Raw genomic sequence first — 12,593 nt, forward strand, 5'->3', positions numbered from 1 at the left:
CTGATCCGCCAGAGGAACCGGAAGTCTCTTGTTTGAGAGAGTTCAGCAGCGGCCACTGCTGGTGGACACGGGGTACTGCAGGGCCGGGCTGCAAGTCTGTAGTAGCCAGAGGTGATAGAGGTACACAGACAAAGGAACATCAGACGCTGTACAAAGTTAAAATGGCATCAATAATAATAATAACACAAGCAAAAAAGTCAATAAAAAACTTCAAACAATTCAACAAAGTATGCTCTAAACATCAGGCCCTAGTTTAAGTAGAAAAGTACTGTACTTCTGATTCAATCAGACTAAAACACGGATGAAAAAAAAAAAAGCACTACAGAACCTGATTCTGTTGATAACATTGATATACAAGTTTGGTCTAGATTTGTTCCACATGCCTCATTAATAAGGATTCTGCAGAAATCAAAATAGTTTTAGATCTTGTTAAGATTAATTCAGAAACCTTATTTATGAGAATTTAAATTGAAAAATCATTAAAATTGATTTCAATTCTTCTTTTCCCAAAAGTACCATTTAGTTAGCAGCAGTTAGCAGCAGAGTTTGGAGGCTGCTCACCACTGAAACTAAGTTTCTTCAAAGGGATTAAATATTTACTGTCAACTCATTTCATTAGTGTGCTGTAAGCTGCATAGAGGAGCAGAACATGGAAAAAATGTATAGATGAATGTGCAGTGGTTTCCTCTGAATTGTAGTGGAATAAAAGTATAATGTAATAACACAATTCAGTATAGTACTTGGGTGAACATGATTAGGTTACTTGCTACCTCTGGATATACTAAGCCCAATATCACAAATTACAGTTTTACATCAATGAGCATTACAGTCTGATCCTTAGACTCTTCAGGGGAGTAAGTAGCAGAACCTACCAGATCAGGATGACAATAAAATAAATTTCATTACCCTTATGATGTTATCAGTCTTCAGGTATAAAGACACAGAGGATAGAAGACTACATACAAAGCGTGTGTTAGCCCACACTCTGGAAGACCCATCAAAATTGTACTGCTGTTATGCAACCATGCACTGCACGACAGTGACTGAATAATGATTTATATTGCAGATTTACCATCGGTTTAACAACAGTTAATTTAGGTCAGGCTAAAATGTTTTGATTTTTGGTGAAAGACCACTGCCACAAACTTCAACATTCCAAGTGCATTATTACCTCTTTAAAGAAGGAGACAGACGGTCTTGGATGCCAAGTCAGCAGCGTTTAAGCTTAGGGGTACTAAATTTGGAAACACTGGGACAGGTTTCCTGACTTTGGGTGTCTCCTGTACAGAATCTGAGGAAAACGCCCCCAAAGGGACATGTTTATAGTTCAGTGGGTCTGGGGTTTATTGTTTGGGACACAATGCTTGGTCTGCCTGGAGCCAACCCTCGACATCAAATGGCAGGGTGAGTTTGCCCATAGATGGCTAGAGGCCAGACTGCCGGGATGTTATCAGGACACAAACACACACACATCCACGCAGCTGAAAGTGTGACCTCTTCAGGTTAAAAAAGATACAGTAGAAGAGTAATGTTTTAATAAGAAGTAGGATTGAATTTGAAAAAGAATTATTGATAATAATTTTAATGAAGATTAGGGCTCTTCCTTCTCATGCATATGATGCATGGACTTTCATAACTCTCTGTAAACAACGGTCACAACTTGTCACGCACCTGTATTGTCATGAAGTCAGGTTTATGTTTACTGAATAAAACCTGGAAGTGTGAAAGCATTAGAATAGAATAGAAACATTAAGATAGCTGATACGTTCTTCCAGTGCTAACACATTAAAGCCCCACACACTTTTGCCGTTGAGTCACTCTTGCGTTCCAGGAATGAATGTGTACAAATGTTTTGTACACACTGTCTCACTGCACATCACTTAGTTTACAGTGAACCAGTGATTCCAGTCACGCTCACATGCAATCACACAAGCTACAGTAAATATCAGCTGCTTGTGTGTATGCGAGTGTAGCTGCACAGAATCTAGTGTGTATAATATGCATCCAACATGTATGATAAACTAGGCTGTAGGTCCATGTTTGCACACACACACACAAACACACACACACACACACACACATACTAGCAGACACACTACTTGCAGCATTTTTCCAGATGTGATGGCGTGGTAGTGTAGTAGAAGTGCAAGACTCCTTTTAACTTGAGTTATAGTGTTAAGTACAGTACATCCTTTAAAAAGTATGCAAAACACCAAATGCGCCACAGATTTGTGGCAAAGTAATGTACAGTAATTAATAAGAAATAATGGTCAATCATCTCTGTTATGTTTAGACTTGGTGTGGAACAGTAATAGAAATAGCAGCAGCTGGTAAAAGTAAAAAATAATACATAATTATTTATTAGTCGTTTATAGGAATCTGCAGAAGGTAACTATAAAAAGTTGTTAAGTAAATGTAGTGAAGTGAACATAAAAGTAATAAGTAATAGTAATGCACAATGGGAATACTCCATTAAAGTACAAATACCGTGAAACTGTACTGTTATTTAGCATCTCAGCATGTTGTCTGCCAGATATCGTACTTTTACAGTAACCCACATCACCACATGTAATGATCTCAGCTGCTGGCACAGATTTATGTTGTGAACCCTATTATAATTAATGATTCTGCAATCCATCATGGCAGGAAGGAAACGAAGGTGAAATGTGCCTCATATATTAGACGGTGTTATTGTTTGTCCATCATTAAGACTCCTGCTGTATCTCTCCACCACTTTGATACTATTGTTGAAAATGGCATGTTGTGGGAAAGCCCAGGGATAAAGATAGCTCCTTTTATGAGGAGTCACTTAAATGCATTATTTGGGTGTGTTGAATTTTGACTGGCATTCCAGGATTATCATTTAAACGCATTTCCAGATCAGCTTTTTTTTTTTTTTTTTTTATGAGATTGCTTTTAAGCATGCAGTCTGCTGCTTTTTCTTGTCCTGCTTAACATTCAGATCAGTGTGAGGAAAGGTTTGCTTGGAGTTTCTTTCACTTAGCAACATTCTTTGGCAAAAAGAGCTGAAACAAATACAGAGTGACTTCACAGACTTATCTAAATGATTGTGGTTATATTCACTTTTGTTTACTACATTTTCCATGCTTAAAAATGTAGATTAATTAGTTGTTTGATTATTATTTATTAGTTTTTTGTTGTGGAACCACTGTGTGTTGTTTATTTCTCTATGACTGGAGACTTTGTTCAGTCAGTGTTAATGTACTGTATGCTGGGTTTTTCTAAGTCTGTGCATTGATGTCATCTGTTTGTAATGTTTGGAAATCAGAATTCCTGCTGCACAATGCAGCTACTGGAGTATTTGCCCTTGCAGTGGGTGTTACACATGTCTCGCTGTCGCATACCCAGTGGCTGCGGTGGCTATTATGATCCAAACAATGGAAATCAAACATTGTGCTTTACTGGAAGCCACTTTAGATGCTATGTGTGATTAGAATTATATATACATAGGCTCATTTAGCGTCAGAAAAAAACAGGCACAAAACACGGAACAGCTTTTGTGTTTCAGTCCAAGGGAAAAAAAGACGTTGCCTCTCTAGTCTTTACAATGGACTCCAAGCAGTGGTTCTACTGGTGAAACAAACGCTTCTATTGTTTATTTTTCCCAAATGAGTGCTCAAAGCTCATCTACCCCGCTAAAGAATTTCTCAGTTATGTGAACTGACACCTGCTCTGTTAACAGTGGAAAAAAACTACATTTAGGGAATTTTTACATGATGTGGATCACACATGATCATGATCTTGTGTGATGGACAACAAGGCTTCTGCATGGATTTGGGGGTAAAAGGTGTTTGCTTGATCTTAGAAAATGTGTGTGACAAACAGTTTTACAATCTTGCAGATATAATTACATACTTTATTGATCCCCTTGGGTAAATTGTTGTTTATATATATAATATATGGATACTTCTATCCAAATATTGGTGCATTTGTAGTTGATAACCAGTTGTACTGTGTGTGTCACTCTGCAACATGTCACTGGAAACACTGAGCTCTACTGATAACCCACACTGCACTGACTCTGCTAGAAGCTGACTCCACTATATAAGTGGATCAATACAACAAACACACACCCAAAGGTAAACCTAATGCATTTTATTAGATATTTGTTTCCCAATATGTCCCACAAAAAATATCCACAATAGTATATTGGTGACAGAAGAAAATATTCCATATAAACTCTTATAAACCCCAACTGGACATGTATAATTTAATTATATGTGGTATTTTCTACTCAGTTATGGTGACCTCTTTATAGCAGGGTGATTTCAGTATTGATATAGAGTCAAAATTAAACCCAGAGAAAACATTTCCCTTCTGTTTAAGAAACAGTAGCTGAGCTTTCCTTGGCATACTCCCCCTCCACTGTTAAGGAGGGAGAAATGCAAATTTTCAGCCTTGAAAAAAACACTGCGCCAGACCCTGCACTTTTTGGAGAGAGGCGCAACTTCTCAGTCACAACAACAAAGGCAAAGGGACGAGAAAATCCAGATTGACCTTAAACTTGGAGACAAAATACATGCATCCATCTACTCATTCCTCATGGAACAGATGTTTTGCAGCTGCTGATTTTGCCATAGAAACAAAAGAAAAATTCTGCAAACTTTACTGGGCAGTATTTTGACCCTATTATTGAGCCATGGGAAACGCAATGAAGACATAACACAGGTAATTCCTGGAAAATTGATTGTTTAAGATCAGTTATTTTAGGGCTTATTTAAGATTATTATAGCTAAACAGTAGATACTTATAAATATTGTAAAAATGCCTAGTGAGTAGAATGTAGCCAACCAAGAAATATAAAGGTTCGTTTTAATTTTACTTATGGCGAAAATACTTAATTGGAATATGGTGTTGTAATAAATATAGAAAACAGATGATGATTTTTAAAAGACTATGCATTACACAAAATGATGTGATTGCATTCCTATTCGTCTTATTTATTCGTCTTGTAATTTTTACTTATTATTATTATTATTATTATTATTATTATTATTATTGTTGTTGTTGTTGTTGTTGTTGTTGTTGTTAAAACATGTCCCTAAACTGTAAAGCCTGTAATATTGAATTTCTAAGCGATAATAACTTTAAAACAACGTTGGTCCTAAACGCTAAGCGCGCTGCTCTGTTTTATTTTGACACTGTCACCGGATGTCTCGCCGCTGATCTACCGTGTGCTCCGTCCGTCGGCTCCGCTCAGCGCTCAGTCGACCTACGCTGTCACCATCTCGTCTCGGTTGTAACAAATGGTCCGTACTAGCCCGTACCTACACAAGCTCAGACGACAATAACCCAGCCTACTCCACCACGTCCATGGCAGCTATCCGTTTCTCTTTTTGTAACCTCACCACTCTTTAAAAATTCCGCCTAAAAAGAAAAAGCGTTCTGTCCCCTCTTTTGGGTTTTCAGCTGACGTAAGTAACCTTAGCTTACCGCCTTGTTAGCATGATAGTTAGCATGTTGTTACAGTTAGCCACTGGGAAACGTAGTTCGCCTACAAGATAACTAAATGGTGGCCATGATAAATTAAATCTGGCCCAGTAATCGCTGGCATGGTTATTGAAATATGAATAAGATATTACACGTTAAGATATTATTGGACATTATTTACATCATGTTGCTAGGTCGTTAGCTAGCTATAGCCAGTGCTAACGTTACCAATGAATGCAAACGACACACTAGCAAGCAGCGTTCGTTAGACATAATATTTGTAACATATAATGTTATCTAAACCACTGCATATTTATATGAAATAAGGTTTTGAATTAGTAGCAGACAGTCATGAAAATCTGCTCAATTCAACCTGCGAAAACGTATTGCATCAGTTTATTTATTAGACAACGATCCAAAGAAGCAAATACTGACATTTTCAAAGTTTTAAAAGCAGCCATTACAGAAAACATTACTTAGAAATACAGCCAAAGAGGAAATATTTCTCTAATTCAAATGTGCAGTTCCCATACTGTCCTTCCACTACTCATCCCTGCATAAATACATACTGGTACATTCTCTGTCATTTAACCCCATGTACAAACGGTAGAGAGGCTGGAGTATGTGTCAGTGGACAAAAGGTTGCTCACATTCTCTCAGTTGTTTTTCTGTCTGTGACTGATTTCTATGTGTCCTGTCCTTATCTGCCCCTTTGCAGGTGTACAACAACTACCCAGAGGATTTAGGGGCAGCACTATACCGAGAGCCATTTGACTTCAACGCAGAGCCACCTTGGGATCCTAGCTGATAGTGGAGGAGTTCATCCCAGGACTCATCCATGTGAGTAAATTAAGTTATTAATCTTTAATTAAAGTAATTTCTTCATTGAAGCACAGTGGTAATTATCGTAGAAGAAATGCCAACAATAACTTTTTATTTGTATTAGTTTGTCCGGGGATGTTTTTGCAGGAGTAAGAATCATTGTTTATAAACGCATAAAGAAATTGCTTTCCAAAAATTCTTGCCAGTAGGAATAAAGGTGCTTTAACAGGCAGTATGACCTGGATAAATCACAAACAAGACTATTTATTTTAGATCTAGCCTGTTAGATCTATTTTCAGTTCATTCTTTTTATATATCAAAACACTGAGTTCCGGCCTGTTTTTGTCTGCAACAGTATCTTGCTCTTATTTAGTTGCATTAAAACAGAATGATGTGGGTATGAATATAATATGTAAAATATACTTTCTAACAAAGTACATGTTGTAGTATAATATGTAATTTATTAATTGCACTGGTATGCCCCCCATTTACGTCATCTCTACTTTCATGGGATGATGATAAGTTAAGCATTTTCCAACTTACATAAAGGCCTGGTTGATTTTTCATTTCTTTTTTAAGAGGTGATGGGGTTAAGCTTTCTCCCAACCTTTTTAAATTTGTGTTTCAGTAGTAAACTTAATGATTTGAGCCTGCATACATTTTATTGTATTTAAAAACTATATCAAAGAGGAACTGTGAATCTACCCTTGTCTTTCTGTCATTTCATCCATTTGTGTCAACCTTGTCACAGTATTCCACAACACAGCAGTCTTTGTGGACACATTGGTAGTCTCCCCATTTAACCTTCCAAAACCAGTCATTTCACATCTGGTCCAGTCTAGACCACTGTGCCCCTCTGACGTACTGGGCAACATTATTGTAAATAAAGTTGTGACACCAATGCCGTCAGTATTGTGCCTTGGTTAATGCCATCAAAAAGAACTTTTACGGGTCACTAGCTCAGGGATTAATGGTGATTGTTGGCAGTAATTTATGGTAAAGTGTATGAACCCTGTGCCCCAGACTCTGTGTTTTCACAGTGGCTTTTCAGAAGAATGAACCTCCTCCACAAAGCTGTCCCATAACATAGAACCTGTTCTCTGCTCTGATTGGGTGCTCACTTAAAATAACTATATGATTAGGGATCCCATCAAGGAGGTTTATCTACAAATTACTGAATATACTATAGCAACAAAACACAACAAAAATACATTTCTCTTGATCTTACATTGACTTTTTTTCCTTTTGTGCAGTTTGTTGCATAAGTCTAGGACCCCAGGGGCTCGAGATTGAACGAGGACCACTTCAGACTAGCCACATTCTTTATGCCTGTCGGATTAGAGGAAAACGGTTGAGAGGATGAAAGGTGTTACTGATGAACCACAGTATTCTGTTGGCCTGCTAGAGGGAGGCACAGCCCTCCGTGATGTGATTGACAGTCACATTTATGAACAAACATTGGTAAGGAATCTTGTGATAATGGCTTGTTAATCTGGACTACTTCTTCTTCTTTGAACATTTGTCCTTGTGTTGTCTTGAAGTGTTTATTATATATAGGACTGCACCTAACAATAATTTTGCTTTATGTATCGATTATTTTTGCGATTGAATCTATTGATAAGCTTTTATTTTTCAATTATTATTTTATTTATTTTTTCAATTTCAATTCATTAGTCATTTATATTTCAATGAGAATAGTAAGTGGAATAATTTGCAAATGTGTATAATATCTATTAGGGGTATTCGGGTGAACGATTTAATTTCTTAATGTGGCTGACAGAAAAGCTTAGGTTAGTATTAGCTTATAAAGCTAATACTTTTACATTTTGTTAGATGCAAAATGACAACAACTGCTGTTGTCTTGACAAATTGCTTCCACTTTTTAATGCTTGAGTATAGCAGTAGTACTGCTATGATAAGCTATTTCTAATTTGCAGAGCTTGCAGAGCACCATGTTGTTTGGTCTCTGCTTAAAATACTCCCATACTGTAGATGATAGTGGTTGATTTTTTTCTTTGGTCGCTCTTCACTGGACTTCATGCTCTCACTACACACAGCCATCTAACTTCCTACATGTGACACATTAACACGTTACATAAATCGACGTATTTACATAGTCGATTACATCAACACATTCCCTCACCACTAATTATATGTAGTAATGTTAAATACAGACAGGTTTTGTGAAACCTTGCAATGTGTTTTTTTTCCAAGCTCATTCCCATGTGTGCTTTTTTTTTCTCCTCAGTCTGAGAAGAATGCATTCTTTGTAGCAGACCTGGGAGTCATAATGAGGCAGCATGTTCGCTGGCGAACTCACATGGCTCAAATTCGGCCCTACTATCCCATCAGATGTAACAGCAGTCCAGCTGTTGTTGAGGTTCTTGCTGCTCTTGGCACTGGATTCATGTGCACCAACAAGGTATGCTCTCACAAATCACGAATCACTGTTATCTAAGAAAGGCTTCTGCCCAGAAAACAAAAACAATTGCAGTATGCATGTGGCTACACAGTTTTGCCTACTGAGCAGGAAATAACTTAGTTAAGAAGTGTGTTCTTTACAGGATACTAAATTTGTTAATTGCCTTTGTCTCTTTGTATCTAAGTCTGAACTCGAGCTGGTGCAGAGTCATGGTATAGCCTCTGAAGACATCATCTACAGTGGTGTTTGCAAACAGGTCTCCCAGATTAAATACGCTGCTAAGAATGGCATTGACCTCCTGGTGTGTGATAATGAAGCAGAGCTCCGCAAGATATCTCGCTGCCACCCCAGTGCCAAGTAGGTGTTTTCCTGCATTAGTATTAATCCAGACATCCTGTGACTCAAACTGCCATTTTAATATTGTTGAATGATCAGCCTTATTATCGGTCATTACTTACTAATAAATTATTACAGCATCTCTGTTGCTTCACACCCAAGAAAATTTTATATAATTATCTGTGATGTGGATTATTGATATACCTCATCTTGATTATTTTCTTTCTCAACAAAACATTTACCAATGGTCTTGATTTCCTGTGTGTTAATTCAGGCTGCTGGTGCAGGTGTCAACAGAAACGTCCAGCGTGGAAGATGAAATAAGCATGACATTTGGTTGTTCCCTTAAGGACTGCAGGCATCTGCTGGAGAGCGCTAAGGAGCTGGGTGTGCAGGTGGTAGGGGTCAGGTAAGTTCTACATGCATTATGACTGGGAACAAAGCTGTTTGGAGAAAAATTCAAGTACAGGCTTTGTACAAACACTGTACCACAGCAGCTCTCTGTTGGCATAATGATTTAGTCATTTTTTTTAAGTGCTCGACAATAACATTTCATGTATAAAGTCAGATTGACCATTTCCTTGCCTGCCCTCCACAGGTGCCATGTTTCTAGCTCCTGTGAGGATGATCAGGTGTATGTTCATGCCATCTCTGATGCCCGTTGTGTCTTTGATATGGGAGTAAGTAATTTAAATATTTAAATATTGTTGTTCAGGTTGTTACTCTGTGTTCAGCTCAGTAATTTCCATTTCCATAACCTTTTGTCACACACCAGTGAATTATGGACACTTGGCTCCAGTGACCCTCAATGCTTTGCTTGTGTTTTAATTGAACATTTACAAGCCTTTATCTTTTTTATTTTTATTTTATCTGCCTCAGGAAGAAATTGGCTTCGATATGAAGATCTTAGACATTGGAGGTGGCTTCAGTGGCTCGGAGACTCAGCTCGAACAGGTCAGGTCTCTGCATGCTTCACAGTACCATATTACTTGTATTCCATTTGAATGCTATTAATTATAAGGAGAAAGACGGTGTGAAATTAGTAGGTAGTGGCAGTATACTGTTATCTTTCATAATGTAATATATAGTACTGCCATCCATAGGAAACACTGTCAATGCTCTATAGATAATAAAGATCTAACAATGTGCTTTTACTTTACCATCATTTTTAACAGATCAACAGTGCAGTAATGTCTATGGTGGACCTGTACTTTCCCCCATGTAGTGGAGTTTCTATTATTGCTGAGCCTGGTAGCTACTTTGTATCCTCTGCTTTCACCTTGGCTGTTAATATCATCTCCAAGGAGATGGTGGCACGAGATCATCAGGGCCATGTAAATGGTGAGTGATTATATTTGTTTTAAGGAATTTGACTGTAATATGAAAGATGTATTATGTCAAGTCAAGACAACTATCTATACAGATGCTTAAATAATCTCTAATTCATAGATATATGATAGATAGATAGATAGATAGATAGATAGATAGATATGTAGAGAAAGAGATAAATAGATATGTTTATATAAACAGCATGATGAAAAATGAATCAATTTCACTAAATACATATGTCCCTGTGAACAGATGATCCATCTCCCAACGATGAGCCAGAGTTCCAGTACTACATGAATGAGGGAGTGTATGGATCATTTGCCAGCAAACTCTCTGAAACACTGATTGCTCCTCCATCTCTTCACAAGGTGAGTCAAAAAATCCCTGTCATTGCAATCTGTCAATGACATGATGATGATGTGTTTTAAATGCTGATTAGCTAAATTTAGCGTACTGTATCTTATTGTTATATATTATGACATGATTTTGGTTCTAAACTAAGATGGTACCTGCTTTGTCTGTTTGCAGAACACATCCCTGGATGCTCCAGTGTTCAGCTGCAGCCTGTGGGGTCCCTCTGGAGATGACCTGGACCAAGTAGTAGATCAGTGTCTATTGCCTGAGCTCAACATCGGAGACTGGCTCACGTTCACACATGCTGGAGCCTATAGTCTTGGTCAGCCACTTTGCACCCCCACTGACGCATCTCCACCCCCTGTATACTATGTTATTTCCTCTAGAGACTGGTAAGGAGCTCTGAGGTTGCATATTTTAACATTGCAGTGCATAAAAGAATTCTAAGAAAGAAATCTTGTTTTTTCTGTGTGCATGTGTAGTTTACTTAGGTTTGCTTTCTTCCATCAGGTTTGAGATGCAGGATACTGGTGTCACCCAAGATGCTGCACTGAAGAACTTCTCGCTGGTCCCTTATTTCCTCAATTCCTGCCAAACAGAGGCTGCACTCTCTGTCCCAGCCTAACAACAATCAGACTTCGAAAGCTTTAGCTTCTTTGCTGGTTTGTGCTGCTAGCTTCTTCTGGTCTACATTCCACTGGGATGAACTAAACCAACAGTGCAGATAGTGCTTGAAATTGCTGGAACTCATCTAACAAACCCATGTGTACAGTGTAGTGTGTGATTATAACTGGAAATGTTAAGTAGATGTTAATTAGTATGCAACAAAATGGATGACTCCAACAAGATAGACACATTGTTCCCTTTACTTTGGACCTCCAGTAGCATCATAGTTTACAGTCATACAGTAGACATAATGATTTAAAATAATGATCTTTGACAAATGCATTATCTATGCTTCCATTGCTGTTGCCAGTTTTGTAAAGTAAGCTGTGTGTCCCTGAGTGAAGCCGTGTATTTAAACATAAGCACAGTTGTGAAATCTTGTAGGGTGTTTTGCTCCAAGATGCGTATTTATGATTTTTAATTAATTGTATAGATTATTTTGTGTGATAAAATATTGATTCCATTTTTCATTTTAAAATCTGTTCTCCTTGTCTGTGTGTCAAACTGAAGGTTTGCAGCGTTGCTGTGCATTTTCTCATCTGTTTGGTGCAGGAAATGAAGCCAGTGTAACCAATGTGCAGTGTCACCATGGAAGCTACTCCTGACTGAATTTGACGCAAGGGTGCAACTTTCTGTAATGTGGGTGGAACTTTAATGGCTCAGTGTTCACCAGAGAACTGTTCTTAAGGTGAGGAGTAGTTTGCTCCCAGATAGTGAAGGACCAGCAGGTAACAGCTACGTTACAGTGTAGCAAAACAGCATGTGCTGCAGCTGGAACAAGGGAAGTGTTGATGGATGATGAACGAGCTGACACGGAAAAGGGTATTTAAAAAAAAATCATTTATAATGCTATATCTATTCTTTATTCTTTCTATTGTATTTCTTTAAGTCTATTTATTCAACATTTATGATGTGTTGAATTACTATGGTATTTCCTGGCTCCGCAAATGTATGTGCAAAGTGTTTGTCATATCTGTCAAGTTCTCTGCCAATTTCTGAATTATTGGGCTTTTGCCTTTTACTACCTTGTAGCTGTGCTTGTCAGCTTGAACAGTAATAAACACCTCATTGACTTGACTGCACATCAACTTGTCTGTGGTATATTCTTCTGTAATTAAAAAAAATTGAAGTGGCCATACAGTATATCTACAAAGTATTCACAGCACTTAACATTTTCCACATTTTGTTATGTTACAGCCTTATTCCAAAATGG

General features: G+C 37.8%; 1 protein-coding gene across 3 annotated transcripts; it reads left to right on the plus strand.

The window, feature by feature from the left end:
- Window positions 1-4,493: 4,493 nt before the first annotated feature.
- LOC113170586 (antizyme inhibitor 1) lies at window positions 4,494-12,462 on the plus strand. Of its 3 annotated transcripts, XM_026372725.1 has the most exons (13): window positions 5,185-5,435; window positions 6,170-6,291; window positions 7,527-7,734; window positions 8,522-8,695; window positions 8,880-9,052; window positions 9,306-9,440; window positions 9,630-9,711; window positions 9,911-9,985; window positions 10,207-10,372; window positions 10,613-10,728; window positions 10,889-11,106; window positions 11,225-11,376; window positions 11,891-12,462. In XM_026372725.1, the coding sequence occupies exons 3-12, from the start codon at window positions 7,633-7,635 to the stop codon at window positions 11,337-11,339; spliced, it is 1,356 nt and encodes a 451-aa protein (XP_026228510.1). In that variant the 5' UTR covers window positions 5,185-5,435; window positions 6,170-6,291; window positions 7,527-7,632; the 3' UTR covers window positions 11,340-11,376; window positions 11,891-12,462. The 3 variants fall into 3 exon arrangements, with proteins under 3 accessions (XP_026228511.1, XP_026228510.1, XP_026228509.1); XM_026372726.1 differs by lacking the exon at window positions 5,185-5,435 and adding an exon at window positions 4,494-4,689 and having other exon boundaries at window positions 11,225-12,462; XM_026372724.1 differs by having other exon boundaries at window positions 11,225-12,462.
- Window positions 12,463-12,593: the final 131 nt, after the last annotated feature.

Source organism: Anabas testudineus, chromosome 16 (assembly GCF_900324465.2).
Source record: "Anabas testudineus chromosome 16, fAnaTes1.2, whole genome shotgun sequence".
Classification (NCBI taxonomy): Eukaryota; Metazoa; Chordata; class Actinopteri; order Anabantiformes; family Anabantidae; genus Anabas; species Anabas testudineus.